Source organism: Porites lutea, chromosome 9, assembly GCF_958299795.1.
Source record: "Porites lutea chromosome 9, jaPorLute2.1, whole genome shotgun sequence".
Taxonomy (NCBI): domain Eukaryota; kingdom Metazoa; phylum Cnidaria; class Anthozoa; order Scleractinia; family Poritidae; genus Porites; species Porites lutea.
The window spans coordinates 30204933-30219754 of NC_133209.1; the positions used below are offsets into that span (position 1 = coordinate 30204933).

At 40.6% G+C, this 14822-nt stretch overlaps 1 protein-coding gene across 1 annotated transcript in view; it reads left to right on the forward strand.

The window, feature by feature from the left end:
• The window catches only part of LOC140947877 (sister chromatid cohesion protein PDS5 homolog A-B-like), a 34486-nt gene extending 20771 nt beyond the window's left edge, over positions 1-13715 (forward strand). Inside the window, exons 25-41 of the mRNA XM_073397088.1 lie at positions 422-558; positions 1256-1379; positions 1896-2030; positions 3163-3232; positions 3663-3774; positions 5975-6101; positions 6486-6533; positions 7119-7193; positions 7389-7448; positions 7927-8033; positions 8673-8807; positions 10539-10769; positions 11358-11483; positions 11565-11622; positions 11715-11747; positions 12139-12228; positions 12324-13715. Coding sequence (XP_073253189.1) covers positions 422-558; positions 1256-1379; positions 1896-2030; positions 3163-3232; positions 3663-3774; positions 5975-6101; positions 6486-6533; positions 7119-7193; positions 7389-7448; positions 7927-8033; positions 8673-8807; positions 10539-10769; positions 11358-11483; positions 11565-11622; positions 11715-11747; positions 12139-12228; positions 12324-12356 — 1701 coding nt within the window. The 3' untranslated portion in view covers positions 12357-13715. The remainder of the gene's footprint in view (positions 1-421; positions 559-1255; positions 1380-1895; positions 2031-3162; positions 3233-3662; positions 3775-5974; positions 6102-6485; positions 6534-7118; positions 7194-7388; positions 7449-7926; positions 8034-8672; positions 8808-10538; positions 10770-11357; positions 11484-11564; positions 11623-11714; positions 11748-12138; positions 12229-12323) is intronic.
• Positions 13716-14822: the final 1107 nt, after the last annotated feature.

Consider the following 14822-nt stretch of genomic DNA (forward strand, 5'->3'; position numbering starts at 1 on the left):
ACGAGTAAAAAATTTCCCATGATTCTTGATTTGCAACCGCGTAACGAGGCGACCATGTTGGTTTAAAAAAACAAAACGTCAGCTGCAAACCAACATCAATACTTTTGAAAACAGTCTACTTGAAAAATATCCTCTTGCTTGTCAAGGACTTCAAAAGAGGGTTTTCCCAGAGGAGAGGCACTCTGCAAAGATGCGCGAGAGAGACTTGCTAGGGTTACCATTGGATTATTAAATTAAACACGGTTGTAAAAAGATGTTTTAGCAACCACTTTGGTAGCAGTAGGGAGACTTTGGTCATGAGGACATGCAACAAAGTAAAAAAATAGCGATAATTACTTTGTCAAGCGCCATTTTCCTGGCGTTGCCTTTTTAACAGTCGATATTTTGACGTGATGCGTGTTTTCTTACAATTAATTGTTAGATCAAAGGGATCCGCCTCCTTGTCAAATGGTTAAGAGGCCAGGATAGGAACCATAAGACATATGTACAACCTGTTCTTAGATTACTTGATAGCATGCTAGCTCACAAAGGAGATTTACAACAACAAGGATGTGTAAGGTACTGTCGCAAGGTTGATTCAAATTGTAAAATATTCTTATCGAGCAAGTCTGTGAAAGTTTATAACAAAATATTAAATATTAACAAGTCCACAGCGACAAACCGTTGAGTGGTGCCGGATCTCACAATGAACAAGTGAACAAAAGAATAAAACAAAAACAAAAATATTTAAACCCAGTATTTTGGACTGAAAGACAGACCTTCAGGGACTAAAAGAAAAATGATGATAAAACTAAAAGTTCATTACAATTAAGGGTTTGAAAATACAAAATTAAAACAATAGATTGTGATTGTTTTCACTGTTTATACTGCTCTTTGTCTCATGTACTAAGGTTAATACCGATTAACAGTCAAGGCTTTCATTTGCTTTTTTAGGTTTTTTGCATTTCTTTGCTCTGTGATTGGCTGAAAATTCTCATGCCACTCTCTCAACCAGTCAGAAGTAAGACCATATTAAAACTAGTCGTTACTTGGTTACACAAGTTTCCAGCGCCTTCTTTAAGTTCTGATTGGTTAGTTGGAATGTGTGCGTCTATTTTGATTGGCCGGGATAATTAGGGATAGATTTTTTGTTTTCTCTTAAGTACGACACCCAAACTCATCGTGCAATAATTCGTAATTCGTGCAGCGAAAACAAGGTAAATTTCTACTGTGAAGAATTGTAAGACTTATCCTTGGATGTTTTCTTTTTGGCTAGTGCTGCTGATTGTTCACGACTTCGCCTGGCTGCAGCATGTGGTATTATTAAGATCGCTCAAGAAGCTCACTGTATTGAATATATAACTCTTGAAATCTTCCAACAACTTTCACTCGTTATGCAGGTAATCGATTACGAACTGTCCATTTGCACATCTCCCGTAATACAAATTGTTCCCCCCCGCCTCCCAAATTTTGCATAAGCAAAGAGAGATCATAAACGTAGAAACGAGATCATAAACGTACGTTATTAAACGTAGGGGGGGGGGGGGGGGGTGGGAGGCAAACAAGGTGTATTATGGGAGATGTGCAAATGGAGACTGAAGTTTACTTTGTACGAAACCTTTTGAACTTGTGAACACAATAAAAAATCATCGTCACCGTTGTTGGGTAGGAGGGCAAGTGTTGCTCAGCAGTGAAAGCAGTCGCCTCCCACAAATGTGGCTCCCAGAAATGTGCGCTAAAACCTCAAAAAATCCCTGGACCAATACTTAACCCCCTGCCCCCATCCTCAAACACCAACTTTTCTGAAATCTAATTCGATGTGAAACACCCAAAGCGATGTTAAACAAGAGCCGAGAGTTTGGTGGAAAAAAACTTATGGGTCTTTATTTTTGACAGTGGATATTTTACCTATTCAGGACCCTTGTTATGAAGTTCGGGACAAGTTTACCAAAAAACTGCACAAAGCGGAAGATTTACTAAAACTTCCCCTAGAGTATCTGGGAATATTCGCCCTTGCAGCACCAGAACCTGTCAAGGAAAGAAGGAATGAGGTAAACTAAGGAGTTTTTACTAGCTTGATTTAATACCGTATTTCCGAGAGTAAGCGCCCGTCACTTATTTAAAATTTCGGCTATAATGATGGGCGCTCTAAGGAAGGATGGCGATTAATCGGGGGGGGGGGGGGGGGGGGGCTTATTAAGTTCTACGGTTGATAATCAAGCCTACCTCAGTTCCATTATACGGTTTACACAAAGGGTTATCAATAAAGTTGGAATAGAAACATGTTTTCCTTGTACCCTTACTATAAAAGAAGTGATGGGGGAAAGGAGGGGGGGCGCTTGTTTGATATTTTGGCCTAGGTAGTGAGCGCTTGTTCGGGGGAAAGCTCGCATTAGAGCGAGGAAATAAGGTACTTTAATATGTTATGAAGAGGTGCGTGGCCTACTGAGGGGCATACCAGAGGCCTGCCTTTTAGCCGCTTCAAGTAAGACATTCTTCGCTAGGGTGACAAAGCGAGGCAGTGTTATGAGTTTCATTTCAAGATTTGATCGCGTAATTATTTTACTAAATTTTAGACGCGAATCTTTGGTTTTAAAAAGTATTCGTTTGTTTGTTGTGAATCAATTGATACAACGGTTAAACTTGTTCGTAGGTATACCCAATAAAAAGGGGGCTTAATTAGCCGAGATAAGCAAAAAGCTACGATTAAGGCCCTGTGCAAAATAATGCGTCGTCTTTTGTTTAAAACCACGACAGCGATGGCAACGGGAACGTATAAAACACAATAGGTTTTATGAACAAAACAACAACTCTGCACGTGCCTCATGCTTTTTTGTACATTTCTTTACCGTCCCTGCACAATTACGTCGTGAAATCACTAAATTTTGAGTTGACTCGAGTGCGGTCCCCTCTCTTTCGCAGTTCCAACCTAACTTCACTGCTTTCAAGTAACTGGGTGACTTGGAATTAGGGCGAAAAAGTTTCAAAGGACGCGAAGTCTATTTTTCGTTGTCGGATCGTAAAGTCCCTAAAGAAGCATCAAGACGTCCGCGTCCACTTTAGCGTTTGCATCGTTTTCCACCATAAGCCGTTTCCGTTTCCGCCTAAACTTACTCTGCAGCTGTATCTTAGTCTTGTGGCTTGTTTTTGACGGAATTAAAACCATATGTTTTTGCCCCTTAGGTTAGACAAATGATCACAAAGAACGTCAAAACAAGAAGAGATTACTTAAAGCAACATTCATCAGCCCAAGGTAAGTGAGGTTCAAGCAAAGAAGTGAAGGATGCTTGACGGCCGCACCTCTCTCAGCAAACAAGTGTTACTAACAGTTGAACTCAAGGTTTAACATTTCTTGGCAGAAAGAGGCTACCATAATGAACCAGTAAAAAATAGTTCGAAGAATGTCTATATGACATTGTATAAAGATTGAATAATTATTTGATGGCGGGAGTCATCGATAGGTCCGTATGTATTCTGCAAATGTTCCTACCCGCCTCATTTTATATAATCAAGACTCAATTTCTCTATAGGTCGGTGTAAAATGATACCTTAAAACAATCGAAGTTTTTGCGCGTAGTATTTATTCGACAAACGTTAACTCTTCCGCTATAGTACATGGTCAAGACTGTCAATCCCCATAATCGTAATCTTCCATTATATTCTTTTTCTTCTTTTATTTGTAGTATGTTCACAGTCCATTTTGCCAGAGTATGCTTTGCCCTGTGTTATTCACATGTTGGCGCATCATCCTGACTTCAGACAAGACGATCATGAAACCCTTGTACAATTCAAAGAGTAAGGAAATTTGTTAATGGAACCCCTTCAGTCCTAAGATGGCCACCTGGAGTTGGTCCTTGTCGTTCTTCACTCATTTAATTTCACTCTTTGTGAGGCTGAAACGTCTTTAAAATGGACCTAGCGATCTCCATGTCAGAGTGCTTACCAAAATTCCGAACAACATACTCGTCTTCTTTTTGTTTGTGCTACTTTGTTTTGCTTTATGCTGTTTGTTTGTTTACTTGTTTTTTCTCTATACCTATTCAGTACTGGAACTTCACACGGTATACCCTACCTTCTTAGCAAGTCTATAATTCACAAGCCCCCAGCTTCTATAAGAGACATCACTGTTTATAAACATTGTTTTTGTCATTCAAACTTGTAACGAGTGGAACAAAAGAATGTTTTGTAGAACCAATGCGCTTCTGGTTTGCAAATTAATATCAGTATGTGAAATCAGCGTGGGTATCGCTATTTGGACTTTTTTGCCATGGTCATTTGGAACATGTATAAAATTAAGTACCGTAATGATTCGATTTAGCGCCCTCCTTCCAATAAGCGCCCCCTTCCAAATAAGCGCCCCCCTTCGAATGTGTTTTTGTTAATAAGCGCCCCTATTCTAATAAGCAAAAGCGAGGTTTCTCCACGAGGAGAAATGCAAGGAAATGGAACTTCCTCCAACATTCACGGCAAGCATTGGGTGGGTACAGAAGTTCATGACCAGACATGGGTTATGTATACGGCGCAAGACAACAGAATCCCAAAAGGATCCCGAAAAACTAATCGACAAACTGATCGCATATGTGTTACAAGCAAGACGGCTACGTGTAAAGTTCTCCTACAGTGACAGTGACATAATAGCAATGGACGAAACAGCCGTTTGGCAAGACATGCTTTCAAATACAACTGTTGATTCCATCGGCCACAACACGATAGCCATGAAAACAACTGGTCACGAGAAGACAAAGGTTTCAGTTTGCTTAACAGCGAAAGCAGATGGAACGAAATTGAAGCCTTTTATTGTCTTTCCCGGTGCTAAGAGAGAAACCAAAGTACTCAAGGCTAAATGTGTTGTAGCATCATCTTCTAACGGGTGGATGAACGAAGAACTGACCCTTGACTGGGTAAGAAGTGTTCTGGGGAAGTTTTCATTCACCCGACGAATCTTGGCGTGGGATTCGTTCAAGTGCCACGTGATGGAAACAGTCAAACAAGAACTACGGACATCAAAGATAGATCCTTTGATCATCCCAGGGGGTTGTACGAAATACATCCAAGCGCCCGACGTAGTTTGGAATAAGCCATTTAAAGCAAATGTCACGGAGAAGTATGATGAATGGATGGCTGGTGAAGCCCACTCTTTCACTGCAGCGGGAAACATGCGTGCTCCACCCCGGAGAGAGATAGTTAAGTGGATCCTTGCGGCGTGGGATGGCTTGGACAAAAGAATGATTATCGATTCATTCAAGAGCTGTGCGCTAACCGTTGCAGTGGATGGATCAGAGGACGGACACATTCACTGCTTCAAGGAAAATCAGCCTTGCCGTGCAGGGCTAGAACGGCTCAAGGTTGTCCAACAAGCCATGAGCAATTCACGCGACAAAGATCCTTTCGACGGGATCACAGAATCCGACGTTGAGGATGCGGCACCAGATAGCTTGATAATTGACGCAAGTGACACTGAAGTCATCGACGTCGAATAGATAAACTCATGAATATTCACCGTCCCGTACATGTATACCGTTTATTACTGCTAAAATGAACAATTATTTTAAAAGTAACTGAACTTTCAACAATTTGTTACTGTTACGGTTTCTGTTATTGTTAGTTATTTTAATATTCATTAAAGTTTTGTTTTGAACATTAGGTTGTTTCTCAAAAAATTAAATAAGCGCCCTGTCTCGAATAAGCGCCCTCCCTTGAGGTACCAAAAGTAAATAAGCGCCCCGGGCGCTAAATCGAATTATTACGGTAATTAAATTTAATATAATTATTGAAAATGTAGATACCCTGAAGGTAGCATTTTTTTATTTAGTTTACTGTAAAATGTATGAAATGAAAATGGAAAATGAAATGAACTAGCCAGCCGGACCGCTCATTTTTATAAATACTTTTCTCCAAAAGTTTAAGCTAAAAATCCATTGCAATCCTGCATACTACTTAATATATATTTTTCTGGTTTATGTAATTTATTTGGTTGCTTTCCAAACTGTTCCAGCTACCTGTGGTTCTTCATGGAACCGATTTTAGCCAAAGCAGATAATTACAGCTTCCTGAAGAAGTTAGTAGAAAACGTCAAGCAAACAAAAGACGTCCAGGCTCCCGATGACCAGGAAGTGAACAAGGTAGATATAAGCCTACCATCCCCTCCCTCCACCTAACCCAGCCCGCTTAGTCTTACTTCAAAATGGAAATCCTGTCCCAAAGGGGTGATTCAGTTCAATTTTATTCTTAGTTGAAGCGTTATTTCTCTTTGTTTCGAACTCCGTATCACCCGTTTCAACAACCTCGTCTCCAAAGCCAGGGAAAAGCGCGCTTTGCCGTTTCAATACTTAAAAACCAAACTAAAATTAAGATAGAAGCAATTACAACGTTGAAAAATCACATGCACATCCAAAGGTCAAGCTGTTATTAAAATAAAAGGCGAAACGCTCTAAGACCAAAAGAAAATACTCTTACTTCAAAACAGCAATTAAATTACTGATAGTTTTATTATTTTCCTTTTATAGAACCTTTACACTGTCTGTGACCTGGCCCTTGGACTCATATTAAACAAGGTAAATGTCTTTGTTATAAATGTCATACAATGAAAACTTATCCCCTGTATCTAGCTTAAGAGCTTCCGTGTTAAAACTCATTTGTGGTTGTTGTCGTTATTATCCCTGTATTAAATCTGTATTGATCATGAAAACAGACACAACTTTACGCAGGGAGAGGCTCATTTTACCATGTAAAGTTGATTCATGATCACGCAGTAGCTATTGCGTTGAAAAGGAGGAGAGGCACTGCCTTAATGTGTTTAGTGACCTGCTCAGCAGAGTCTGAAGTATATACCCTCATTCAACACCTAGATCAAAAGTGGTGGCTGGTTGCTCAGGTGATGACGCGCTCACGTACGTCAGGGCCTCCAGATGTGATTGGTTTAAATTCCCGAAAATTTTAATTGGCTAGAGTAATTGCTCTGGCCAGTTTAGCCAATCAATTAATCTACGACAATCCGTTATGAGTTCTATTCAGTTGGTTTCCAGGTAATATAGATAATAAGGAAAAATAAGGTTTACACTCGAATCCGAAGGTCTTGCTAATAAACCCCTCTTTTTCTGCAAAATACCATTGATTGATTTTCCTGTTGTTTCTCGTAGGTCCACTCATTCGTACTGAAAGATTTTCCTGGTAATGTAGTTTTACCAAAAAGATTCTTTGTCCCGTCCGACACGGTAAGAGTTTTTGTGAAATCTAGACTTGGCCACGTTCGTGTAATCTTTTTTTTTGGATGTAGCTATCACGGCTCTCGCGACTTTGCCTTGCGCTTCTCGCTTTTTACGCGCGCCTCTTAACTTACTTTGAAGAAATTGAAATAAGAAACTGTCCACAGTCTTTAAAACAAAATAATTATCAATTCTATGTTGCAGATGGGTACTCCCAACACTAAAAGTTATCTTCCAAAAGGGTTCGTTTTTGTGGCTTCCAAGGTAAGTTCCAATACAATGTGAGACTAAGTGCTGTTTAATACACGAATAGTCTAGCCCCTCAGTAGCGTTCTTCAGAAGCGCCGGCTTCTTTTAAAGAGGGATAATGTATCCTTCGTATTTAGTCTTCAACACTTTTGTTCGAAAATAAAATAAAATAAAGTAAAAAACATGATATAACATAAGCAAATGTGGGTAAATAAAGGTACCGTCCTCGTGGATAAAATTTGGAAGTTTACGCAACCACTACGACATCATTGAAAATGTTTCTTGTTCTTTCAAACTTTACTCCAATTATTCCGTCTGGTTTAACTTGTCAGGTGTGGGCGAATTTCCTTGAAATGAATCTTAAGAGACCGCATTCAAGTAAAAAAGAATAGAGCAAGTTACCAACTTTGCCATTAAGAGATTTGTGGTCGTAGTCGCAGAAAGTAGACGTTCATTGAAGTTCTTTTTTTTCTGTTATCATGAACTTGGTTAGGGTCAGAAGAAAGGTGGAGTGGCTGAATCAAAATCAGCGTCTGGGAGGACAACATCAAAATCATCGGCCAAACGTAACAAGAAACCACAAGCAAAGTCTCAAAACAGGTATGGAGGAATTGGTGTATACAATGTGTTGTGTTAAAGCACTAATTTATATGAAGTTAAATGAAATTTAACGCAGTTAACAGCAAGGAGCGCCATCGCGTGTTGTCGGTCAGCGGTCAGGTCAGTGGCTCAAGCGCGGTCAGCCTTGCTTGCATCAGCTCCATGTGCTTAGTACAAGTGCTAAGTTAACCCCAAAGCACAAAGCCTCGCGATTTCTCTCAAGATGGTCTTAGTTAAGCTGGACATGAAAAGCTTCTGTTTTATTCTGCCCTCGTCTAACTGTCGGCAATGAGCTAAGCTCTGTGGTTGTTGGTTTATATCAAGTTCTCGCCGGCTTGCTATTTTGCCTGAAACAACGGGCACAACTAGGTAAAAGTCCAAAACTTCAAAGGGGGTGGTTTCCCCAGCAAACCCCCGCATCCCTCTCGCTCTCCCCCCTCAATACATTAATGCTGCTACCTGCGAATCCCCTTTTCGTGTTGTACGAGTTATCCTGGGCACTACTAAACGAACTCAGTCATTGATTTTAGTCAATCAAGTCGAAGGTAATGAATAGTTGACGCGATGCTGTAAGTAACAGCTGCGTTCCTCGCGGGTCCAATGTGAGCTGCCTTCGTGTGTTTGCCAATTTACTTGTAGAAGTTCCAAGACGCCTAAGAATTCTTTCAAGGAGAAGGTGAAAGAGCTGCAGGCTGAGGTAGAGGAAGAAGAATCCACAGAAACCCCGGAGAGTGGCTTTGGTAGCCCTGCAGAAAAAGAGCAGTCATCTCCGAGGTAGTAAAGCCACCTGCATTAGAGACCTTTAGATTCGAGGACGAGAATTAGCTCAAAGTTTTGTTGGTATAATCTTTCAAAAAAAAAACCGGAAAACTTCATTGTTCTTTTTTTCATATGAAAAGGTGGCACGATTATTTATGTTGGAGAAGGATAAGCCCTCTCCCGACTGCAAAATGATAAAACTTCTAACATTTGTCATTTCATGAATACGACGCCTTTCGCTAAAACCCGTAATAGAATGACGACGGCTTTCACGTTTTCTCGCTGGTTAGAGCACGTACTACTTACTAAGGTAGTACTGAGAATGGATTAGGGAGCTTAAACAACAACTGCAACGGAACGGAAACGTCACCCAAAAAGTGAGTTTTCGCTGTCTGAAATTTCATCGCACTTATTCCAACTCTGTTAATTTGTCAAATGGTTGCGATGTTTCCATTAGTTGAACTCTGAAGGACTGTATCTAAGTTCACAAAAAGAAAAAACATCGTTGTCTTATGTTTATGTCCTCCATAGAACGTGAAACTAGGACTTTTCACTTCGCAGTCGTTCAGTGACAGCAAAGAAATGTACAAAAATGAGTGATGCACGTGCAAAGTTTTTGTTTTGCCAATCTAGACTTAGCCGTCGCTCGTTCGTATGGTCGTCCTGGTTTTAGAATCTAAAGGTCTCTTATATTTTGTCTTCATGGCTTAAAGTCCGGCTGTCTTAGAGAAAATCGGTGATATAACTACAAAATGGAAGGAGCCGAATCTAGGTCTGTCCTCGGTAGGGACCTATTTTCAACAGAGATAGACTGTGAAATTAAAGGTGATGTTACTAGAGACGATTCGCAACGACGACTTTAAGCGCAACGCAGCGTTGCAACGTTGTAGCGATATTGTTTCGAATTGTTCCAACATTGCAACCCTGTGTTACGCTAAAAATCGTCGTTGCCAATCGTCCCGTGTAAAATCACCTTAAAGAAGTTCCTCACAGCCATGAAGTCGCAACTTATGCAGCTGCGAAAATAAAGCCTAAAGAAGTTCAAGCATACCGGGATTCGAACCCTGACCTCTGTGATACCGGTGCTTTGCGCCAAAAACCCTCACTCTCAAAATGAGGCTAGGTGCACAACCTTTCTTGTGAAAATGAGTTTTATTTGCATGAGAACGAAAAATGATTTCCATATCAAAGGCTGAGCACCTACCCTCGTTTTGAAACAGAGGTCCGGGGGAACTCGGAAATGGCCTACTGAGCTAGCAAGCCAACTTGGAACTGGTCATTAGATTGGTTCGTAACGTACCCGGGTTGGATAAAGATGAAATGATGAGTACATGCATGCGGCATACATATTCATATATTTGAACCACGGAATGAGGAAATAAATTAAAGAAGGTAGTCGTAGTTTAAGTGGCAACTAAGATTAGACTATGTACAATGTAGTTTTCATCGATGTGTCGGTAATCAACCTCAAAACTCAGTGCAACCTCTAGTTTGGAACAGTTCCTGTCAGGGAACACAAACCTTTCTCCCGAAAATACCTTCATCATTTTAATCTTTTTTTGGAACTGTCCCTACTGCTTCCGTCGGCTCGCCCTCAATTTGTAATCGTTCTTCAATAATGTGCTAATGCCCCAAAACAGTTCGTAACCGTGTAGTTTCAGTTCCTATGATTTGTATCCAGGTTTAGTCTCAAATGAAGTATAACTTGCCCGACGTTATTTATGTTCCTTTGTGATACTCTCACAGGAAAAGAGGAAGACCTTCCGAGTCATCTGAAAGAACTCCAAACAAAGGCAAAAAAGCGTCCTCGGAAAAGTCATCAAAGAACTTTTCATCACCGCCTTCTACGAAAACACCACTCAAAGAAAGTAAAAGATCCCAAAACAAAAAGGATTCTTCGCGTTTAAAAAGTCCACAAAGACGCTCGCCTTTCGTCAAAGCAGACAAACTGTCTTCGCCTAGCAAATCGTCCGCTAGGTAAGTGTCTTACAGCTTTAATTGAACACGTTTCTCCACTCAAGAACAATGAGGCAGGCCTCATTGTTTTCAAGGTAGACATTATACTCAGAGTATTTGAGTTCGTCTTGGAAAAGTTTTAGCCAACATGTTCAGTGGACCAGATAATAAGAACGGCGCAAATAAAAGTGAGTGGGAAAAGCAGCGAGCACGAGGCGTTAGGGGATAACAGAGCGATGATAAATGAATGATCTTTTTTAAAAAAAAAGTCCCGTTTCGCTCTCCCTTCCGCGCCATTCACATATCTGAGCGCTCAGAAAAGGGCGGATAAGTTGATTTCAAAAATCTTTATAACACTCAACGTAGGATTCAGAAAAAAGCTTTTCATGTGCAAAGTCTCATCTGACGACGGGCGAGTTCTGAAATATTTCAAAAAAGAGGCGTTATTTCTCTCAGAGATTTGACGAGTTATTCTTTAGTAATCACTTTCTTGGCCGGTTAAAAACTTGAAAGGAAACTGTAATCACCGTTTATTGTTGGCCGTATAGAAAAAAATTGAACAAAAAGTTCTCTATATTGTTAATAATTAATATTCTTTCCAAACGTTAGGAGTCCCCGAAAAGGGCGAGCCACGAAACAACTGGAGTCAGAATTAGATGCTTTACCAGAAGATGAACCCACACCAGACAGTGGCACATCTAGTCTGGACTCACCCAAGAAACCTCTGAGTTCAAGGTAAAACACGGAACTCTGATTTTTTGTTTTTAACATCACTACATCATACTCATATTGGACTTTACTTCAATCAATGCGCAGACAAATACCGCTGCAGGGAAGTCCTAAAACTAAAGGAGGAAAGCAAGTGAATGGATTGGTAAGCTTGTTTTTGCTGAGGTAGGCTTGCCGTTTAACGTGTTATTCAAGCAGTCCTTTCGCGCTAATGAAGTTGTTTTTTTCCGTTTACAGGAGGCTAAAAGTCCAAGTAAAGCAAAAAGAAAGGTATATTCATTTATTTTTATACGTTTTCTGCAAAGTACCAGGTTTCAAGAAAACCACTCTTTTGTGTTTGTTTGCACACATACGTTTTTGTTTGGAAATATGATTTTTGGCAGAATTATTTGTAGTCGCACGTATTATAACTTGAGTGTTGGCTTCTTTGTGATTTTCTCCCAAAGAACCTTGTAATCACCGGTGACAGTAAAAGAAAAACATGAGTTAATCGCCAGCATATTGCTTGTCAAAGTAATTAACCGTTAACCATTGTCTTAGTGGTTTGATTCATATGCTGTAATGCAGGCGTATTTTTTCGGTGTTTTTGGGGTGGGCGAAGGTAGAAGGAAAAACAGTCCGTTCTTTCTCAAACTGATCGTTTTTCGTTAATGTATTACAGCAAGAGGATGCAGAGTTGACGCCAAGTCCAGCGAAAAAGACCAAAGTATCGGGGTCATCGCCTGTGAAGCGAAAAGAGGCGGCCATAGTTGTACGTATTTTTCCTGTCATTTAATGAAAATTTTTTTCCCTGACGTTGAAAAACAGATACACACTAATACAGATATGCTTTTCCATTTATCTTAGGTGAAAAGAAAGAAACGAAGCAAGCCTAGATGAAAACACAATTTCGCTTCGTTATTGGACAGCCTGTCATTGTGTGTTCTTCTGAAGAAACTGAACCTACAATAGACGTCTTTTACTGTGCGCGGTTTTAATCTCTCCTCTCAAGGATCCATTGCTGTTCAGGTCAAACCATCCAACAATTCGTGACGTATTTATTTCCGTTGATGCCAGGGACGTGTTCGTGGTAGTTCAGTTGCCCAAAACGACGTATCCAAGTCTAAGTGATGTAAGAGCTCGTAGCCCACGGTGTTCTGGACTTATTTGGTTCAGCTGACTGACGGTTCGTTTGAAACTCCGATATATTCTGGTTTTTCGATCATTAAACGAAGTATTAGTTAAAACTTACTAAGTTTACGGTTTTTAGAGTTTTAAAAGTAGCTAAAGGCTTTAGTTTAACCTTGTGACGGACAACGAACCAACCGTAAGATAGCCTTTTGTACAGATACACGGTAGTTTTATTTGGGAATGGCTTAAGTACATAAAAAAAAGGTTTTAATCGCTGTACCGAGTGAAAGTAGCCTCTCAGTGCTGCAATATTTCGTTGCAGCAAGGAGGCCAAAAGTGTGACCTTCTATAATTAACTCACATTCTTTCGTGCAGACATTAGCAAATCAGAAGTGGAGGACAGTTTCCAGCCGGCTTCTGATTGGATTAAATCTTTACGAAAGAATGTGAATAGATCAAAAGCGGTCACACGTTTAGGCTCCTTGCTGTAAATGGAAGTTTCTGTAAAAATGTTTATACAGTTTCGCCAGTTTTGTAGTATTAATTACTTTTAGCTTTCGTCGTCTTTGGAATGTTATGCAAAGTGTGATCACCGCGAAGGGGGTGAGGATGAGAGGTCGAGATATGACAGTCCATTACTTCTGAGTTATTTTCCTAAAAGCCCTGTTGCCAGGGCTCAACGTGGCGAGCGTTTGAGCGTTGGGGTTGAGGCGAGAGGTCTGAAGTAACTGTATAGGTCGATATTAAACGCTTATCTTCTCAGGACAAATGTATACTCTTTTAAACGCTAGTACTCTACCCGTAACTGATATCAAAATTTTTACTTATATAAGCCTGCAAGCAAACTCTCTGTTTAAGAGTTCAAGAGTCCAAAAGTTGCCTGTAGGCTAAGCTAAGATTTTGCCCTTGCAAATGGTCTGTCCAGTAAGCTCTCCCTTGAAATTCCAAACACGCTGGCAGTGATTTGTTATAATGAATCCAACGCAGATTTAACTTAAACTTCTTATAACTTATAGTTTGATTTACATTTGGAAATATTATTCCTATTCATACGACTGTTTAGCAGTACTGACTTTAATGAAACACTTCTGCATTTCAAAGGAATTTTAATAAAGGATAACGATCATACTTACGAGTGTCATATTTATTATTAGGTCTATTTTATAGCTAATAGTACCGCTTCCGAAGAAACTCTCTTTACTCAAGCCAGACCTTAACAAGGCTGTGAAGTTTTTTTTCCGGGTAAGGCAAAATCTAATATTAATTCTTGGCAAAGTCGGCCAGTGAATTAATTTTCAGGTTGCCATGCGGTTTTATGAGGATAAACCCCGAGACTGAGTCCCCAGATTGTGAGGACGGCGCACTACCCGTTAGCCTGCGTTGCAGGCGTTCGAAAGGGAAGGGGAAGGGAATTAGGACGCGAGACCACGCGCGAGGGAGGAGGGAGGAGGGGAACAATAGCGTCCTTGCAGGCGTTCCTTTCCTTTCTTTTCTCCCTCGCGCGCGCCCAAACTCCCCCTTCCCCTTTCAACGCCAACCACGCAGGCTAACTGCCCGTCGCTCATTTCCCTTTAGGAAATGGTCGTTGCCATGCTAAACGGTCGATGCCACCATTGGTAAACAAGCTTTTATTCACGATAGATGTAATATTTTCCCTGGAGTAAGTTACACTAAGGCAAATAATATTTTTGGTAGTCTTAGAAAGAACGACGTTGAAGCCCAAGTTGAATTTACGTTAAAAATTATGGAAAGGGCTAGCCGGGTCACCTGTTATTGATGTAACAGTTAAGAAAGACAGTTTGCTAGTGTATGTACTCAAATTTTTCGGAATTTTGGCAGGTCGGTGTGGTAGTGTAGTGGTAAGGGAGAGGTATTAGGATAGGAAAAGTCCGGGTTCGACCCTGTGTTGCGATTTTCTTACTTTTTACTCTCCCGTGTAGAAACACTCTCAATATCAGCCCGGTTTCCGAGATCTCACCTTACCTCTACCTCGATGTGTTCATATGAGAGGGCAGGCTGGCTCGGTTCCCGAGATCTCGGTTTTTTCCAACCGGGATCTCGGTAAGCGGGCTGGGAATTTTGCCATATGACTCTTCAGGCCTGTTACCGGGATGAAAACAGGATGAATTCTGGCCCAGATGGCATCGTCTTGCATTGCCTGCTGTAGTTTCGACATCATAAGCATCCCAGTTAACTGCAGTGATACAGCTTTAAGAGTTGCAAAAGCTATGATAG